This window comes from Canis aureus, chromosome X, assembly GCF_053574225.1.
Source record: "Canis aureus isolate CA01 chromosome X, VMU_Caureus_v.1.0, whole genome shotgun sequence".
NCBI classification, from domain to species: Eukaryota; Metazoa; Chordata; class Mammalia; order Carnivora; family Canidae; genus Canis; species Canis aureus.
Window position 1 is genome coordinate 32,481,943 of NC_135649.1, and position 16,994 is coordinate 32,498,936.

General features: G+C 48.4%; 1 protein-coding gene across 2 annotated transcripts in view; it reads right to left on the reverse strand.

Annotated features, from left to right (window-relative positions):
• The window catches only part of SLC25A43 (solute carrier family 25 member 43), a 38,246-nt gene extending 24,636 nt beyond the window's left edge, over positions 1-13,610 (reverse strand). For both annotated transcript variants that reach the window (XM_077889394.1, XM_077889395.1), the window contains exons 1-3: positions 13,321-13,610; positions 5,491-5,732; positions 2,283-2,464 (exon numbers count right to left, since the gene is read on the reverse strand). In XM_077889394.1, coding sequence (XP_077745520.1) covers positions 2,283-2,464; positions 5,491-5,732; positions 13,321-13,595 — 699 coding nt within the window. In that variant the 5' untranslated portion in view covers positions 13,596-13,610. The remainder of the gene's footprint in view (positions 1-2,282; positions 2,465-5,490; positions 5,733-13,320) is intronic.
• Positions 13,611-16,994: the final 3,384 nt, after the last annotated feature.

Sequence of the window (16,994 nt, forward strand, 5' to 3'; positions counted from 1 at the left end):
AAGTGTAAACTTACAACCTTTCTGGGGTGGAAAGTTCATTAAGAGCATCAGAATGATTTTTATCTTTTTCATAATTTAAGTAGGCTCCACACTGGACGAACTCACAAACCTGAGATTAAGACTTGAACTCAGATCAAGAGTCTGATGCTTAAGCAACTAAGTCACCTAGAGGCCCCAGAATTATTATTATTTTTAAAGATTTTATCCATCCATTCATGAGACAGAGAGAGAGAGAGAGAGAGAGAGAGAGAGAGGGAGAGAGAGAGAGAGGGAGAGAGAGGCAGAGACACGGGCAGAGGGAGAAGCAGTCCCCTGACGTGGGACTTGATCCCTGGTCTCCAGGATCACACCCTGGGCTGAAGGCAGCGCTAAACCACTGAGCCACCCGGGCTGCCCTCCCAGAATTATTTTTATCTTGTGCACTGTTAGTCGATTTGTAGGAATATAGCTGAAGGGTGTCATCACAGATGTGAAAAATACAAGGGTTTTTACTGCGATGTTATACTGAGGAATGAGAAATAGCCTAAATATTTAAAAACTGAGAAATTATTATTTATGGCACAATGGAGACTGAAGCTACGCAGCCACAAACCAAGGAATGCTAGGGCAACTAGAAGCTGGAAGAAACAAGGGAGAATCCTCCCCTACAGCCTTCAAATGGGGCATGGCCCTGCCAACACTGTGATACTAAAATTCTAGTCAGCAGAACTTTGCAAGAATAAATCATTGTTTGAAAAAAAAATTATCTGGAGCATCTGGGTGGCTCAGTCCGTTAAGCATCTGCCTTTGGCTCAGGTCATGATCCTGGGGTCATGGTGAGCCTGCTTCTCTTTCTGCTTCCCTCCCTCCCTCCCTCCTCTCTCTTTCTCATGAATAAATAAAATCTTAAAAAATCTATGGGACATCCATATGGTGGAATGTTATGTGAAAATTTAAAAAGGCATTCTCAATATTTGATGGCCTGGGGCAATATCCATTATATAATAAATGAAAAACAAAGGATATTAATTTTTATATATGGTGGGAACACATTTTATAAAAAAACAACCTCCCATATACATGTATTATACATATTTATGTACACCCACAAACATGCAGAAAAACTATTAATCATAGTGCATAGGTGTTAGGTTGAGAAGTAATTATTGTTTTTTTATACTTTTCTGTATGTCCCAAATTTTCTATAATCTATGTGCATTTACTTTTTTATTGTGGTAAAACATTCATACTACACTTGATCTTAGCCAAAAGGCCAAGAAGTGAATGTGGTGAAACATTCATAACATAAAATTGATCATTTTAAAGGCATGTACATTACTTTTAAAATTAGGAATAATGGGAGTACATGTGTGGCTCATTCAGTTAAAGTTCTGCCTTCAGCTCAGGTCATGATCCCAGGGTTCTGCTTGGTGGTGGTGGGGGTGGGTGGGGGGGAGAGGGTAACCTGCTTCTTCCCCACCCCTATGCTCTCTTTCAAATAAATCTTTTTAAAAATTAGGAATAATAGGTTTTGTGAAGAGATGGGCACTAAGCAGGTGCTAAACTTACACCTACATTATAATCACAATATGTGACCATCATTTATTTGTTTGGAGAAAAGGACAAGAAAAGAATACAACCCAGACAGATGAACTTTGATGGATTAGGGCACAGAACTGAGGTGGGGTGGGGTGTGTCATTGTGATGTGTATTATTCTGAAGGCAGTTTTTCTTTATAGGTTGAGATTGGTAGTTTCAGACTTTTTAGTGCGGAGGAGGGTGAGACCCAAGCCTCAACCAAGAAAGATGCAAGGGGAAGAAGCCGGCGGGAGGTGGGGGTGGGCTGGTAACTGAGCCAGCAGAGGGACAAGTTAGAGACCGCAGACAAACTCAGCTGGGACCAATCACTTAGAATTGTATTCAACTGAATTATGATCGGTAGTTCTTGGCTGACTTTGGTTCTTTCCAGTCCCTTTCATTGAGACCACTTTAGGAAGAGAGGATATAAAAGTGGGCCTCATCTGGAGGCTTCATCAAATACCTAAAAAAGCCGGGTATGGGAATAGGGAGGCTGCTTGGGCTGGAGCCAGCAGCCCTGAGGTTAGCAGCAGAAATGCCCCGGAGTTGGGAGGTGTGGGGGTGGGGTTTGCATCATATTTGTGTAGCCTTTATGAGCTCCCTGGAAACCTGGCATCACTCAAGGTCACTGTTCTTTGCAATCACTATGGCCTGCAAACACGCCAAGGCACCCCTCCTACCTGATGCCCCCCCTGCCCCTCCCGCTCCCCCAGATAACTCCTCACCTGCATCTTTCTCTTCACTGTGTCGAAAGGAAAGGAGAGTGTCTGGGTTACAGCAGCGGCCAGGCAGACATTGGCAAAGTTCTGGAGGGGAGAGAACCGATCTCGGGGTCCTCGGGGTCCGTTCCAGAGTTTCTCCAGGTTTATGTAAACTAGAAGGGAGCCAGCGGAGAAGGGGAGAGCACCTGCAAAAAGAAGGAGGAAGGCTTCAGAAAGAGGCTGCTGCCACCTCGGGTGCCCCTGGCTTGAGAACCTAAGCGCCTGGCTCTGGGCTCATTAAAGGCACTTCGGCCAGAGCAGCCCGAAGCAGCTTTTCTTCGCTGGTAATAATGTGCTCCGTTTTAATAGGGGATGTGTTATTGGCCAAAATGCATCAAATCGTTCACCAAAAGTTTGTGTGCTTTACTGTGTGTAAAGTTTATGTTACAAAGAACCACGGATATTGAACTCTAGGTAATGAGACACATGTTGAGTAGCTGAGGGGTGAAATGCATTGATATTTGCAAATTATATGGAAGTTATCCAGAAATCAGTATGATGGACTGATGAATGGCCAGAGAGGGATGGACACATACATGACAAAGCAAGGTGTTAACTGGAGCATCTGGATGGTGGGCATGTGGGTATTTCTGAATCTTGTCCTTTTTCTGGGTGGTAAAAATTCTAAAAAATAAAATTTTGGGGAAAAAAGAATCGTTGCCATAAAGAAAAAGTCTGCGAGTGGTATTTGTCAGATTTTGGAGGCTGGGAGGGACTGGTTTCTGGCTGAGAAGGAAGCGTTCTGTGCGGACTAGAAAGCGAGACTGTACTGGTGAGGGAGGACACTTGACCTTGCTTTTGGGAATGATGTGACCGTATCAGGGCCCAGGGGGCCACCCTACAATGCGTGGCATGCTCACTTTTCCCAGGAAAAGATGGCGAGCCAGCAGTACAGTAGGTGGCCCTTTCAAGAAACTTCTAGAAACTGTGGGAGCTATCTTAAGTTTACAGCGGGTCTAAATTTCTCTTATAATGAGATTTAAAAGAGGGGCTAGTGGGATCCCTGGGTGGCGCAGCGGTTTGGCGCCTGCCTTTGGCCCAGGGCGCGATCCTGGAGACCCGGGATCGAATCCCACGTCGGGCTCTCGGTGCATGGAGCCTGCTTCTCCCTCTGCCTATGTCCCTGCCTCTCTCTCTCTCTGTGATTGTCATAAATAAATAAAAATGTTCAAAAAAAATTTAAAAAAAAGAGGGGCTAGCATCAGTGGGGTTGCTTGTCTTTAGGAAAACATAGTATGTATTTAATAAACACATTACAAGTGAAGTACCCCCCCACCCCATTTACTTTCATTCAGAAATTATTTGTGGAGTTTATGTGATGTGCTGGGCCCTATGCCAGTTGCCAGGAATACAATGAAGAGTAGGCTAATTCCTGGAGATGCTCACCATCTAGTGGAGGAGGCAGACAGATGATATGTGCCGTAATGGGGTGGGAGTGGGCAGTGGCTATACAAAGTGCTTTAGGCACACGAGGATCAGGGGGATTAATTTTGCCTAGGGGAATCAGGAAGGACATCACAGAAGAGAGAACTTTCCCATTGGGGTTTTGAGGATTGAGTAGGAGTTTGCCAGATATCAGGAGAGTGGACAGGCTGTCCAGGCAGAGAGAACAGCAGGTGCAAAGGGATTGTTCTTTCCAGGAAACTGCAAGTTTTTCTGTTTTGGCTGGTGCATGAGTGCAGGTGGAGGTGTGGCAGGAGATGAGGTGGGACAGGCTGGCCAGAGCCACGTCTGAAGGCTCTGATGGTGTGCCATAAGGAATTTGGGCTTTTTCCTGTAGCTCGGGAGTTGGCCAGGGCTTTAATGGAGGACAGTGGAGTGAGGGTGGCAAAGTAACTGATGTGGGTTTGGAAGGGTCGCCAGGCCCCAGCAGCGGTGCACAGGGTGGTCTGGGGTAGGAGAGACCTGGGACTGGGACCAGGTAGGAAGCTCTCCTAAGGTCTGTGGGAAGGATGAGGGCAGAGGGGTTGGGGATGGGGGAGGGCCACAGACTGAGAATGAAAAGGTCAGATTGACGGTACTTGGTGACTGAAGCCACAGCGGAGAGAGGAGAGGAGCTGAAGCGGGTCTAGGTTTCTTCCAGCTTGGGCCACAGGGTGAAGGGCCGGCGGTCTCACTCATTAGGGAACCCAGGAGGAGCAGGTGTGAGACTAACGAGGACATCAGGTTTAGTCTCGAGTTGGATGTGCCAGGGGAGCAGCAGATGAAGGTGTCCAATAGCAGGTACTCATCCTGCCGTTGGGAATTGGTAGCAGTCAGTGGTTAAATCAGAGGGCTCTGGGGTTACATTGCTAGGTTCTTCCACTTTCTATCTATATGATCTTGGGCAAGTCCCTTAGTTTCCCTAAGCAGCTCTTTCCTTGTCTGTAAACTAAGGCTTAAATGACAAACCGTAGGCAAGGTGCTCAGCACAGTAGCTGGCACAGAGCAAGCGCCAATAAATGTTAGTCACCGTGGCTACAGGGTTGAGGCTGGGAGTTATTTGAGTATAATGATGCTTGGTTAAGCCACTAGCTTAGCTGAGGCCACCTGGGGAGGGTAGGGAGAGTGAAAAGAAAGCTAAGGAAGGAGCCTGAGGGAACAGTGACACGTGGAGGGAGTGGTTGGCGGCATCAGATGAGCCAGATAAGACAGCTGCCAGAGAGGTGCGAGACACATCCAGAAGATGGTGGGGGTCCTAGAAGCCAAGTTTCCAGAAGAAGGAGTGGTCAGTCTCATCAAATGCTACAAGAGATCAGATATTGGGTGAGAGTCTGCCGGGTTTGGCAACTAGGGACTGGGGTGACTTGTGCATGTGTAGTCCTGGCAAGGCTTCCAGAGACTGGAAGCCACAGTTGCTACCCTGGTTGTGCTCACACGTGTATGCATGCACACTGAGACTCCTTCCCGCAGTCAGATGGGATGTGGAGGATTGTCTTCCTATCAGTTTGGGCTGGAGACACCTTCACTCTCTCTCCACTCCTCCCCTCCCTGGGATGTGATAAGCCAAAGTCAGGAGTGGGGTACATGGCTTTGGAATAAAATGAAGCTAATTGGCTCTACATGGATTGAATCCATATGACCTTGACCTCAAAAAACTGGTTTGTAACCAGTTAAATGGGTATACAAGGTATAAAATATTCATATTTATCAAAGAACACAACATTTCCTTAGGTGAAAAGTTCCATCTTACCTAGAACAGTAAGGGAAACCCCTCGATAAAGGGCTAGGAACCCTTCCTGTTGATAGACAGTAGAAAAAGCATGGAGGATCCCTCTGTAAGATGGCTCCAGCAGGTTCTGCACAATCAACCGGGTTTTGATGAGGTCTGTGGGGTACATCACAATGGTAGACACCATGCCCGCAAGACTCCCAGCCATGATGGAGCTCCACTGGGAAATATGGCCCAGGTCATCCGTGAACAGCATGACAAACCTGGGAGAAAATAAAAGGGAGGGGGGAAGACCAAGAGAATCAGCTATGGGGTGGGCTAGAGTGCCCTATGACTACTTATTGCAGTGCCTCCCAGTATTTGGAAATGGTTTACAAAGTGAAAATTATTGATGTATCAAGATTAATGAATAGCACGTTCAGTTCTACATTTACAGAATTTTGTTAACTATAAGGAGATGCCCAACCCTCTTCTTTATGCTACGCTGAATTCTTCCTGCTTCGTTTTAAGCATTTCCCCCTTTATCTGTATAACTGCTAACCCTGGCTTGCTGGTGGGGTATAAATGCATAGGAGCACTTAGTAAATACTGAATTGGAACGTGCTCCTTTGGTTCTGTTGAACTTAAATGAAACCCCTTGAGATGATGACTTTGAGCATCCTCAGTAATTGAGGCTTCCCCCCCCCCCCACAGTAAGTTCAACATGGGGCTTGAACTCAACCCCGAGATCAAGAGTCTCATGCTCTACTGACTGTACCAGCCAAGTGCCACTGCACCCCTCCCCCCCATAATTAAGTTTAAAAAATGTACTGGTTTGGGCACCTGGGTGGCTCAGTTGGTTAAACGTCTGACTTTGGCTCAGGTGGTAATCCCGGGGTCCCATTGAGCCCTGTGTCGGGCTCCTTGCTCAGCAGGGAGTCTGCTTCTCCCTCTCCCTCTGTTCCTCCCCTCACCATCCTGGCACCTGTGTTCTGTCTTTCAAATACATAAAATCTTTAAAAAATGTATTGGTTTAAAAGTTAGAAGATGTGCCACCCCACTAGTCTGGGAAATGACAAATAAAAATAAGATACCATTTCTCACCCAGCAGACTGGCAAAGATGAAAAAGTCTGTTAATATCAGATGATGGGGAAGATATGTGGAGACAGGAATGCTCACCCACTGCTGCTGGAAATGTGAATTGGTACAGCCCCTTTGAAGTATCTAGCACAACTGAAAGAATGCCTCCTTTCATCCTAGCAATCCCATTTCCAGGTGCATATCCTAGAGAAGCCCTTGCACACGTACATGTGAAGATATATACAACATTGCATGTTAGTGTGAAAAGTCTAAAAGTCCATTCATAGGGGAATGGATAAACTATAGTAGTCATACAATGGATACTACAGTTAAAATGAGCTTGTGACTATGTGTTCATACGGATAATCATGAAAGTATAAAGTGAAAAAAGCAAATTGCAGGGTGACCTATAGTGTATGACAACCATTTATATAAATTAAGAAACACATCCATAAAAGCATACATTATATTAATTGTGGGCAGCTATAGCTACATATTTTTTTTTAAAAAAAGTGTAAAATAGACCTCCAGGAAGGTTGGGGGGGAAGGGGCTGGGAATAAGGACCTCAGCTTTCTCCAGAATCTTTTATTTCTTGTATTAAAAAAACTACGTGAAGTATCTTTTATACTGTCTTCCATGCTGTTTCTTCTGGATGGTGGGTACAGGAGCACTCTTCTTTGCATTTCTCTACAGTTTTGTAATGTGGTCAGAATTGGCTTTGTGTGGATTTTTCCAAACGCAAGCCAGAAAGCCACTCTGTTACAGTCCCCTTTTTTTGGAAGCAGCGCGTCCCCAGTCATGAGGACCTACCTTGGCAGAAATTGTTATAAGGGTACTTTTACATGGTACACATTCCCTGCCCAGGAAGCAAAGGAATTTTACTCCTTGCCTACGAGGACAAAAACAAGAAGGGCTTGGAAACCAGGAAAAACAATATTTTCTACCAGAGAATGGGGTAGGGGAGAGGGAGAGGAATAGCAAGGGGTGTGACTAAAAGGAAAGTGATCAGGGCTAGGCTAGAAGACAAGCATCTTTTTGTTTATTTTTTCCAAGATTTTATGTATTTGAGAGAGAGCAAGCACAAGTGGGGTAGAAGGGCAGAGGCAGAAAGAGAAGCAGGCTGGGCCCCACTGAGCAGGGAGTTGGGCATGGGGCTCCATCCCAGGATCTTGGGATCATGACCAGAGGCAAAGCACCCAGGTGTCCTGTGTCTTTCTAAAAATGAGACTGTCTCCAGTTCTTTGGCTTTCAAATCTCCCATGAAGAGGTGTGTCCTCCTTTAGCCTGGCAGGAAGCTAGGACCCTCTGCGTGATAAATAAGACAAGTGGGTATTCAGGTGAAATCATTTAAAGGGTCCTAGGACAGTTTCTTTGCTCCCAAGTAAACACTCATTGACTAAAATCCTCTCCTTAGAGGTGCCTGGGTGGCTCAGCTGGTTAAGTGTCTGCCTTTTGCTCTGGTCTTGATCCCAGGGTTCTGGTATGGAGCCCTGTGTTAGGCTCCCTGCTCAGGGGGGAGCCTTCTTCTCCCTCTGCCTCTGCACGGGATGGGGGGGCTGGACCGCCCGCCCACCCACCTTGTGCTTGCTTGCTTACTCTCTCTCAAATAAATAAATAAAATCTTGTTTTTTAAAAAAAAAGCATCTCTGGGCGCCTGGGTGGCTCAGTTGGTTAAGTGTCTTCCTTAGGCTCAGGCTAAGATCCCGGGGTCCTGGGGTTGAGCCCCATGTCAGGCTCCCTGCTCAGTGGGGAGTCTGCTTCTCTCTCTCTGCCCCTCCTCACTGCTTGTTCTCTCTCAAATAAAAATCTTTTTTTTTTTTAAAGGAAAGCATCTCCTTCAAGCTGTAGGAAAGTCTTAAGTTCATTTTGTCAACCTACCATTGACTACTGTTAACTGCACTAATTGAAACAGCCATAAAAAAAATCACAACAGTCATGAGTTAACCAGCTACCTTTGAAAGATGCAGGTAACTAAAGCAGGCATTCACCAATGGGCCACTGGCCTCTGTCACTGTCTGCACACTTCCTTCTTCCTCCCTTTTCTCTCCCCTGGCCGGTAGAGCTGGAGGGGAACATGAGGAGGGGCAGGGGAGACAGGGGCATGCTTGACCAGAGGGGCGGTCTGCAGCAAGCTGGAACAGTCTAGATGATGGTGGGACCTCAAAATGCCAAAAGAAACACCCAATTCATTCTCATCGCCTTGCCCTATTCTCTATCCCACCCGGCCACTTCTGGGGCACGAATGATTACCCATTTATCGGACATCTACAATATGCCAGACACAGTGCTAGCACTCAGCATAGATCCTAACAGAGCTCAACAGTCCTCCCAAAGCAGTGGTGGAGAGGGGCAGTGGGAGAGGACAGAGGGCCCTGGTTCACTGCACGACTTGATAGACTAGGAATCGGAACCTTATATCAGGTTGGTTTATAAGGTAGGGTCTTACTATTAAATATACAAAATTCAAAAGAACCAGAGAAAGGCCTTTCTTCTTGACTCTTATCTGATAGAGACAAGGACTACCAACCCTTCCCCTTAGAATTGCAGAGTCAAGGCAAGCAACCCTGATAGGCCATCAGTGACATCCTCCTGGGCCCCATGTCTTAAGCTCTTGTCTTATTGGCTGGGGCAGCAGTGTTCCCCTTTCTGCTCTTCTCCCCAGCACCCTCTCCCCTACTAGCACAGAAGCTTTTCCCAGAGAGACTGGATAAGCTGATGAACAGCAGTAACCCCTTCCTTTGAGGCACAGGGTATCACGCGTGCCTTGGGTATATGCACTTAGAACTGCCAACACTTCAGCCTAACACAGCTTAGCAGCCAAACACAAGCTCATGAAGTGGTTATATAATAGGAAAGTGGTGCTGGTTATGAGCTATTCCAGAGCTGCAGGGACCCAAGCCAATGTTATACAGCTAGACAAGCAGTTGTGGAGTAAAGTTGGATGAGGATTTACTGGTTGATGTATTTGAAAGCCATCCACTGTGTTGCATACTATTTATTGCAAGGGTCTAGCTCCTAATAGACTCTACTGAGTGGACTTTTGATCATAAATCCAAGTGAGAGGACATGTCAGTATCACAATGGTGGGCAGAGCCCTGGACTAAAAAGCCAGAAGACCTGGTTTCAAGCTCCAGTGCTGCCATTAATTCTATGTGGGGACAAGTCAATCACTCTATTTCCTGAATATTCTAGACGTTTATGCTTTGTTCAAAATCCTGACCATAGGCTATACCATTACCCTCAGCCAGCTGTTTTTGCAAACTCATGGCCAGTAAAGAAGAGACCATGATTGATCAACCACTTTGCTTTCTATGCCTAGCCATTCATTGATATACTCTCTTTTCATTTCTGGAAGGAACATAATCTCGCAGGAAACATTAGCAAACTCAGGCCAAGGAACTCTTTCTTCCTCTCCCAGTCACCAGCCTCTGTCAGGTGCCCTCAGCTGCCACATGGACCAGCACAACAGGTTCCTAACTGGCCCTGCCCCCCCCCCCCCAGTCTTCCTCCTGCTAGTTGCCTTACCCTGCTACCAGGTGACAGTAATTCCTATTGAGTTGCTTTAATCACCCCCCACTCCTACCACCTCCTCAAAAATCTCCCACAGCTAACCTTGGCCATACTGAACCAAGTCCAAACTCCTTCACCTGGCCCTCGGAGATTGCATTCCAATCTGCTTTTCTGGCTGTACCTTCCCATTGCTGCTGTGGGCACACCTCGTGTTTCGGTCAGGCTGCATGCCTTAGCTCATGACAATACCTGCAATCTATGCCCGGAAAACTCCTACTCATCCCCCCCCCCCCCCCCCGCCCCGCGCGACCAAACTCAGGTGGTTTTTTTTTTCTTCTGTGAAGTCCTCACCTCTTCTCCTCCTCATCAGAAGTGTGAATTTCTTGTTGTTTTTAAAAATATTTTATTTTTTTCCAAGTATAAAATGCCCCACAAGGAGAATTTTATTGATGCCACTAGTTTATTTCCCTCTTAAAAGACCAACTGCAACCAAATGAAGTGAACATAACCTCAAGGTTTTATTGTCTTGATAACAAAATGTGAAGCTTAGAACTGGATCACTTGGCCCTTTCTTTTCTTATCTCCTCCCAGCTCTAAATGCTTGTATCTCTTAATAGCCAGCATTCTCTTAAGATCTGCAGTTGGGCTCAACACATTCAAGACTCAGCACAATCTTCTTTGTAATTTTAGCTTTTTTTTCCAGAAAATTGGCTTAGTCGACCCACCATGGCCACCCTGCTTCCTGTCATAATGCTGCTTTCCCTGGACATAAAGAGAATCTCTGCCTTGTACTGTGCCCTTTGTGGGGTCGGTGCTTGCCATACTTCTTGCAGCGAGTCCGGTGGGTTTTAGGAATGTTCACCATGTTTGCGACAGTGCTGTTGGCACAGAAAGCTAAAGACTATTTTTAAGTGAGCTCTACACCCAATGTGGGGCTCGAACTCACAAGTCCAAGATGGAGAGTCGCATGCTCTACCTACTGAGCCAGCCAGGGGCCTCAGAAGTGTGAATTTCTGTAGCACTTTGGCCACATGCTGTTGTCTTCTATTCCTCTATAAGCCCTGGGGCACAAGGACCATGCCCCTTCCATCCCTGCATTGTCCCCAGTGTCATGCCTGCAGGGGGTACTTAATGAAGTCTGGCTATGTTAATGTCGAATGAATGTGAGAGAAAGGCAGCAAGATGTAGTAGAGTAATGGATTTGGAGGCAGAAGGTCAGGTGATGGGGCCTTAAGCCCCATCCCTGAGGAGTGGTGTGGCTGGTCTGGGCCCAATTCTGCATCTGTAAAATGGGCATGATACTTCCCACCCAATGAACCTTACAGGGCAGGAGTTGTAGAAATCCAATGATGTACACACCTGTGTCTGTGCATGTGCACGCGCGCATACACACACAAGGGTAAGTATGTAGAGGTGATGGCTATATTGATTAGCTTGATTGTGGTGATCATTTCACCATGAATATGCATATCAAAGTATCAAGTCGTACACCTTAAATATATACACTTTTTATATGTCGAAGATATCTCAATGAGGCTGTTAAAAAAATCCAATGATGTATATATACTAAGTGGTATTGGGGCCAAAGGCAGGCCTCCCCAAGGTAGGCAACAATGGTATGTAGATTATTTTGAGCTGAAAACAATCAAGGCCCAAGACTCAGGCAGAAATTCTGACCTCCCCATCAATTGCCTAAAAAGCATGAAGATACAGGATCTGCTCCAGGAAGAGAGTGATCATAAACAACACGCGAACTAGGGGTGGTAGACCCAGAGGGATTTAGCAAAGTCTGTTAAAATTCCGCTCTAGGTCCTCTCGGTTTTGAGTGGCCCAGCAAACACTTGTTTACCAAACATTGACTCCTTTTCATCCCACTGTGGGTTGCATTCCTTCCCTTTGAAGTCCCAGACCCCACCTCCTCCTCCTCAATTCAGAATGACACAGAGACCTCATTTTGCCATCTTTGGAATCTTGTGCGTGCGCGTGTGCATATCCCCCACATGTAGGAAATTGTTTGATTTTCTCCTGTTAATCTGTCTCGTGGCAATTTAATTCTTAGGCTAGAAGAACCTTGGACAGAGGGAAAGCTCTTCCTCCCAGACAGTGATTACCAGAACAGCCGTGTACTTAAACTGGCCAGTAAAGTTCTGCCTCCTAATCCTACTTGGTATACATTCCAAAGGAAGATTTTCGTAATACTTTGTGGAGAATAGGGGGAAGAGGGGAGAACTGTTTACAGACATCAGGCCAGATGTGGCTGAGGAGGAAAGAGAGCCTTGAGGCAAATGCCCCAGGATCTCACCACCTTTCTTCTCCACGGGAAGAGAAGAGAACTTCTCCCAAGCCTGGGTAATTTGTGCTGGCCTTGAGGGCTCAGTGAGGAGGAGGATTCCTGGTTTGTCAGATGGGGGAACCTTCCAGCACCAAAGGTGAAAATCCTAACTGTTAATCTCCAAGGCTTGAATTAGGTGGTGAAGACTGTGAATTAGACTCTGTCTAATTCAAAGCCAAGGCCAGTCTTCAGAGTTGGCACTGTGCCCACGGACCATCCCCCCAAGCACAGAAACTTCACTCTTCCTGAAGTTCCATCAGTACCGGTTCATTCTTTTATGCTTGTTTTCAGTTAAAATGCAAATATCTCTGAGCTCTGAGGAATCTTTGAAGACTCAGCTGGCATTTGCATGTTTAGTTTCCAAAGGAGCAGCTGGGTTGAGAGAAGGTGAAAACAGCACAAAGAATGAGGCCAGTGGGTAGAGGGTAGGGTGAGGCTAAGTTGAGGGACCTGCTTGCAGCCTCCAGTTGGGCCCTAAAGGCAAAGCTTCATTGGTGGGAGGCGGGGGTGGTTGGGCAGAAACCTGTGGCCTTCTGCGGCAATGGTTGGGCCCCCTCCCCCCACCAAGCACTTTCTGGGGGTTTGCTCACAAAGGTATAACCGCACACAGAGACCTTCCAAGGGGTCTGTCTCTCCTAAGTCAGCCAAGGCAAAGTTTCCAAGTTAGTGGACGGTGGGAATGGTCAGGAGCCATCTCTCACTCCTTCCCCTCGGATCTCCTTTTGCGCCATTCTACCTCCTCGCCCGTGCAACTCTGGTGAGCGTCTCTGGGCCGGGGCTGCGTCCCACAAAACCGCACCGGGCGGGGCGGGGAGCTCCGAAGTGCACCCCGGGGCCTGCGCAGGTGCCGCCTCCCGGCCCCACTGCTCGGAGGGGGCTCGCGCGCGCCTTGGGGCCCCAAGCTCGAGCGGCCCCCACCTCCCGCCCCGGCCGCCGCTCGGCTCTTACTTGCGGTAGGCGGCGAGCTGCACGGCGCTGCAGGGGAAGAGGCGCAGGCAGGCCACCGCGTTCCCCTTCCACAGGGCGCGGGGCCCCTCGGCGCGCCACGCCCGGAGCCCCGCGGCCCACGGTCCCCGGGCCGGGCCCCGCGCGCCGCCGACCTGGGCCAGCACGGTGGCGAGCTCGAGCGGCGCGGTGACCGTGAGGCTGAGCGCCCCCGCCGCGCCCGCGCACAGCAGCCGCTGGCCGCCCGTCAGCCGGCCGTCCCGCCGCCACGTCGCCATCGCCCCGCGGCCGCCCGGCCCGGCCCCGGGGGTCCGCGTGGCTGGGGCTGCGGCTCCCGCGAGCTCCCAGCGAGCTCCTGGCCGACTCCGGCTCCCGCCGAGGCCGCAGATCCGGGCCCCGCCCGGCGTGGGGCGGGCCGTGGCCCGGACGGGAAGCCGGGTCCACGCCTGCCCGCGCGGCCTCGGGCTGGGGCTGGGGCTGGGGGTAGGGGTGGGGGTGGCGAGGCCGAGGCCCCGCACCCACCGCACCCACCGCACCCACCGTGCTCCTCAGCCGGCGGGATTCTGTTGCGATCGAGAGGCGCCTCACTCTCTGGCCCCACGGGCTCCCTAAGTCTTTAGCGCCCCCCCCCGCTCTTGTTTACCCCCCCTTCTCCCTTCTCCCTTTCCACATTCCACCTCGCCCTCTTCCTTCCCCGGCCGGGCGGGGCCCCTCCTCCCTCCGACCTCTTATATTCTGCCCCAAGAAGAGGCCGTGCCAGTTGCGCAGTGCAGAGGGGAAAAGAAACCTGTCATACAGGCCTGCTCCCTATCACACTTGTCAAAACGTCGAGCTTCCTGTGCATTATCTCATTTAATCCTCAAAGGAGCCCTTAATAGGTATGTCCTCATTTACTGCCCTCGTTTGGAGAGGCTGGAGGTGTGGCCTGGACTCTGGAACCTGCCTTAGCATCTTGGCTCTGCAGCTCACCAGCTGTGTGACCCTAGGGAGGTCACTCCAACCTCTCTCTCCGCCTCAGTCCCTCATCTATAGTTTCTTCCTCCAGGGGGTGGTTGTAGGGATTAAATGAGCAATGACACAGGGAAGCACCCTTGGGCAGCAAGAATTTGCAGTTCCCTTCCGTGTCCTTCCACACTGATTAAGTATCAAATTGACATGAGACAGATTAACAGGAGAAAATCACAGGCGTGGAAATTCCAAAGACGGTCGGGCAAGACAAGGTATATATGTAATCCTGGACTAAGGAGAAAGGGGGTAGGGGTCTGGGACTTCACAGGGGAATGCACTTCACAGGACAATAAGAAGAGAAGATTTTGGGGGCACCTGGGTGGCTCAGTGGGTTGAATGGCTGCCTTTGGCTCAGGTCATGCTCCCCTGGTCCTGGGATGGAACCCTGCATGGGGTCCGTGCTCCACAGGGGCCTGCTTCTCCCTCTCCCTCTGGCTGCTCCTCCCTCTGCGTGTGCTCCCTCACTTTCTGTCTCTTTCTCTGTCAAATTAATGAATAAAATCTTAAAAAGAAGAGCAGATACTTGGCAATGAGATGTTTGCCCTGCCAGACAGATGTGTCACTCAGATAAGATTTATCTCTGGTAATAACCTTTATCCTGGAAAAGACCCCGAATTTAGACTCTTTTGTATAGTTATGGGAGGGGCAAAAGTTTCTCCTGAGCTCCTGTGGTTGTGATTGCCTCAGCTCAATACAGTCCACATTGCCAGAGTGGCCCATCTTGGAACCGCCTGCCCTTGGTGCCTACAGCATGACATGTACGTGTTAGCTATGATTAGCTACTATTTTGCAGAAGAGGAAACCAAAACAGCGAGCTTGACCTACTCTAGCTCCAAGCTCTCTAGCTCGTAGCTGCTAGGGGCATCCAGGATTCAAATCTAGGTCAATTTTGTGCCAACTAACAACTACGCATCCATTGTGACTGCAGAGTATAACTCAAGTAGGGACATCTTCAGTGGCTCTGTTAGCCTGAGAGGACAATGGAGGCACAGAAGGGCTGAAAGGAATTTGGCCAGAATCCAAGAAGATTTATGCCAAGTTCAAGAAGACTTCCAAGTGTCTCCCTGTCTCTTTTTGTAAAGCCATGTTCATAATAACAATGCAAAGGAAAGGGTCGGTTGGCAATCTGTGAGGATAAAACATTCAGGTACACAGTTGCTTTCACACTTGTATAGTTATTTCCCACAATTTACTAACAGGTGGGACGATAAAGGAGCCTTTTCTAAAAGGCATCATAGGGCCTTGATTGAGAGGGCTTGCTCTGCTCACAAAGCCTTGCTCTGCTCTCAGAGACTGGAGAACGCTCTCTCTCTCTCTCTTTAAGATTTTATTTATTTGTTCATAAGAGACACACAGAGAGAGGTAGAGCCATAAGCAGAGGGAGAAGCAGGCAGGATCCCTGGGGGGAGCCCGATGCAGGACTCAATCCCAGGACCTTGGGATCACGACCTGAGCTAAAGGCAGACACTCAACCACTGAGCCACCCAGGGGTGCCCCTAGTATAGTATGCTAAATGCTCTGATGGAATTGAGCACAGGATGTTGTGGGGAGCACAGAAGAGGGACCCCAACCTGAGTTGGGAGGATGGAGGAAAGTATTCAAGAAGCCTTTTCTAAAAGGGGCTTTAATGTGCCTCTGATTATCTTTTTTGTCTTTTTATCAAACTTATTTATACATGTATGTAGTTCTAAAAACTCAAATAGTTCTATAAGCTTTTTGTAAAAAAAGATTTTATTTACTTATTCATGAGAGATGCAGAGAGACAGAGGCAGAGACATAGGTAGAGGGAGAAGCAGGCTCCCTACAGGGATCCCAGGACCCTGGGATCACGACCTGAGCTGAAGGCAGACGCTCAACCACTGAGCCACTCAGGCGCCCCAGAACACTTTTCTTATTTTGTGACTTCTCCTGTCTTACCATCAGCTAACCTCACGGCCGAGGGAGGCCAGAGAAAGGAGGATTATGACCGAGGACTTGAAGAGAGAGGCCTTGAACCTAACGTGGGGGGACAACAGTAAGGAAACTTTCAAGTGGCGCTTTGTCCCTCAAGTTCTTTCAGGGTGCTCTGCCCTGAGAATGGCACAGTTGATGCGATAACTCCATTGTATGAAGATTGGCTCAACCCAGTGGTTTTTGTTTTGTCTTGAGGCAGCTTGTGTGAGGGTGTCAGCTGTACCCGTCCTGGCGACAGGGGACGGACATGCTTTTCTTTACACTGCCATTTTTTGTGTCCTTGGCAGGAATGAGATGCTCAGATGAGCCAGAGGCAAGAAAAACTGCTTTTCTGTTTCATAGCTGTGGGCCAGGAGAAATCCTGAGCTGATGGTTTATTTGTTTTTTTTTTAAAATATTTTTTAAAAAGATTTTATTTATTTATTTGAGTGAGAGAAAGCCAGACAGGGCATGAGTGGAGGGGGAGGGGCAGAGGGAGAGGGAGAAGTAGGCTTCCAGCTGAGCTGGGAGCCCAACACAGGGCTCGATCCCAGGACCCTGGGATCATGACATGAGCCCAAAGTGGACGCTAAACCAAATGAGCCACCGAGGTGCCCCACTGATGGTTTATTTTAACCTAGAAGGTAAAAATGTACATATTTTTTTCACTACAGGTACGTTGAATGGTAAAACGAGTAATAGCAAGGTGTATATTTGTCACCTTCTATCTTTTCGTG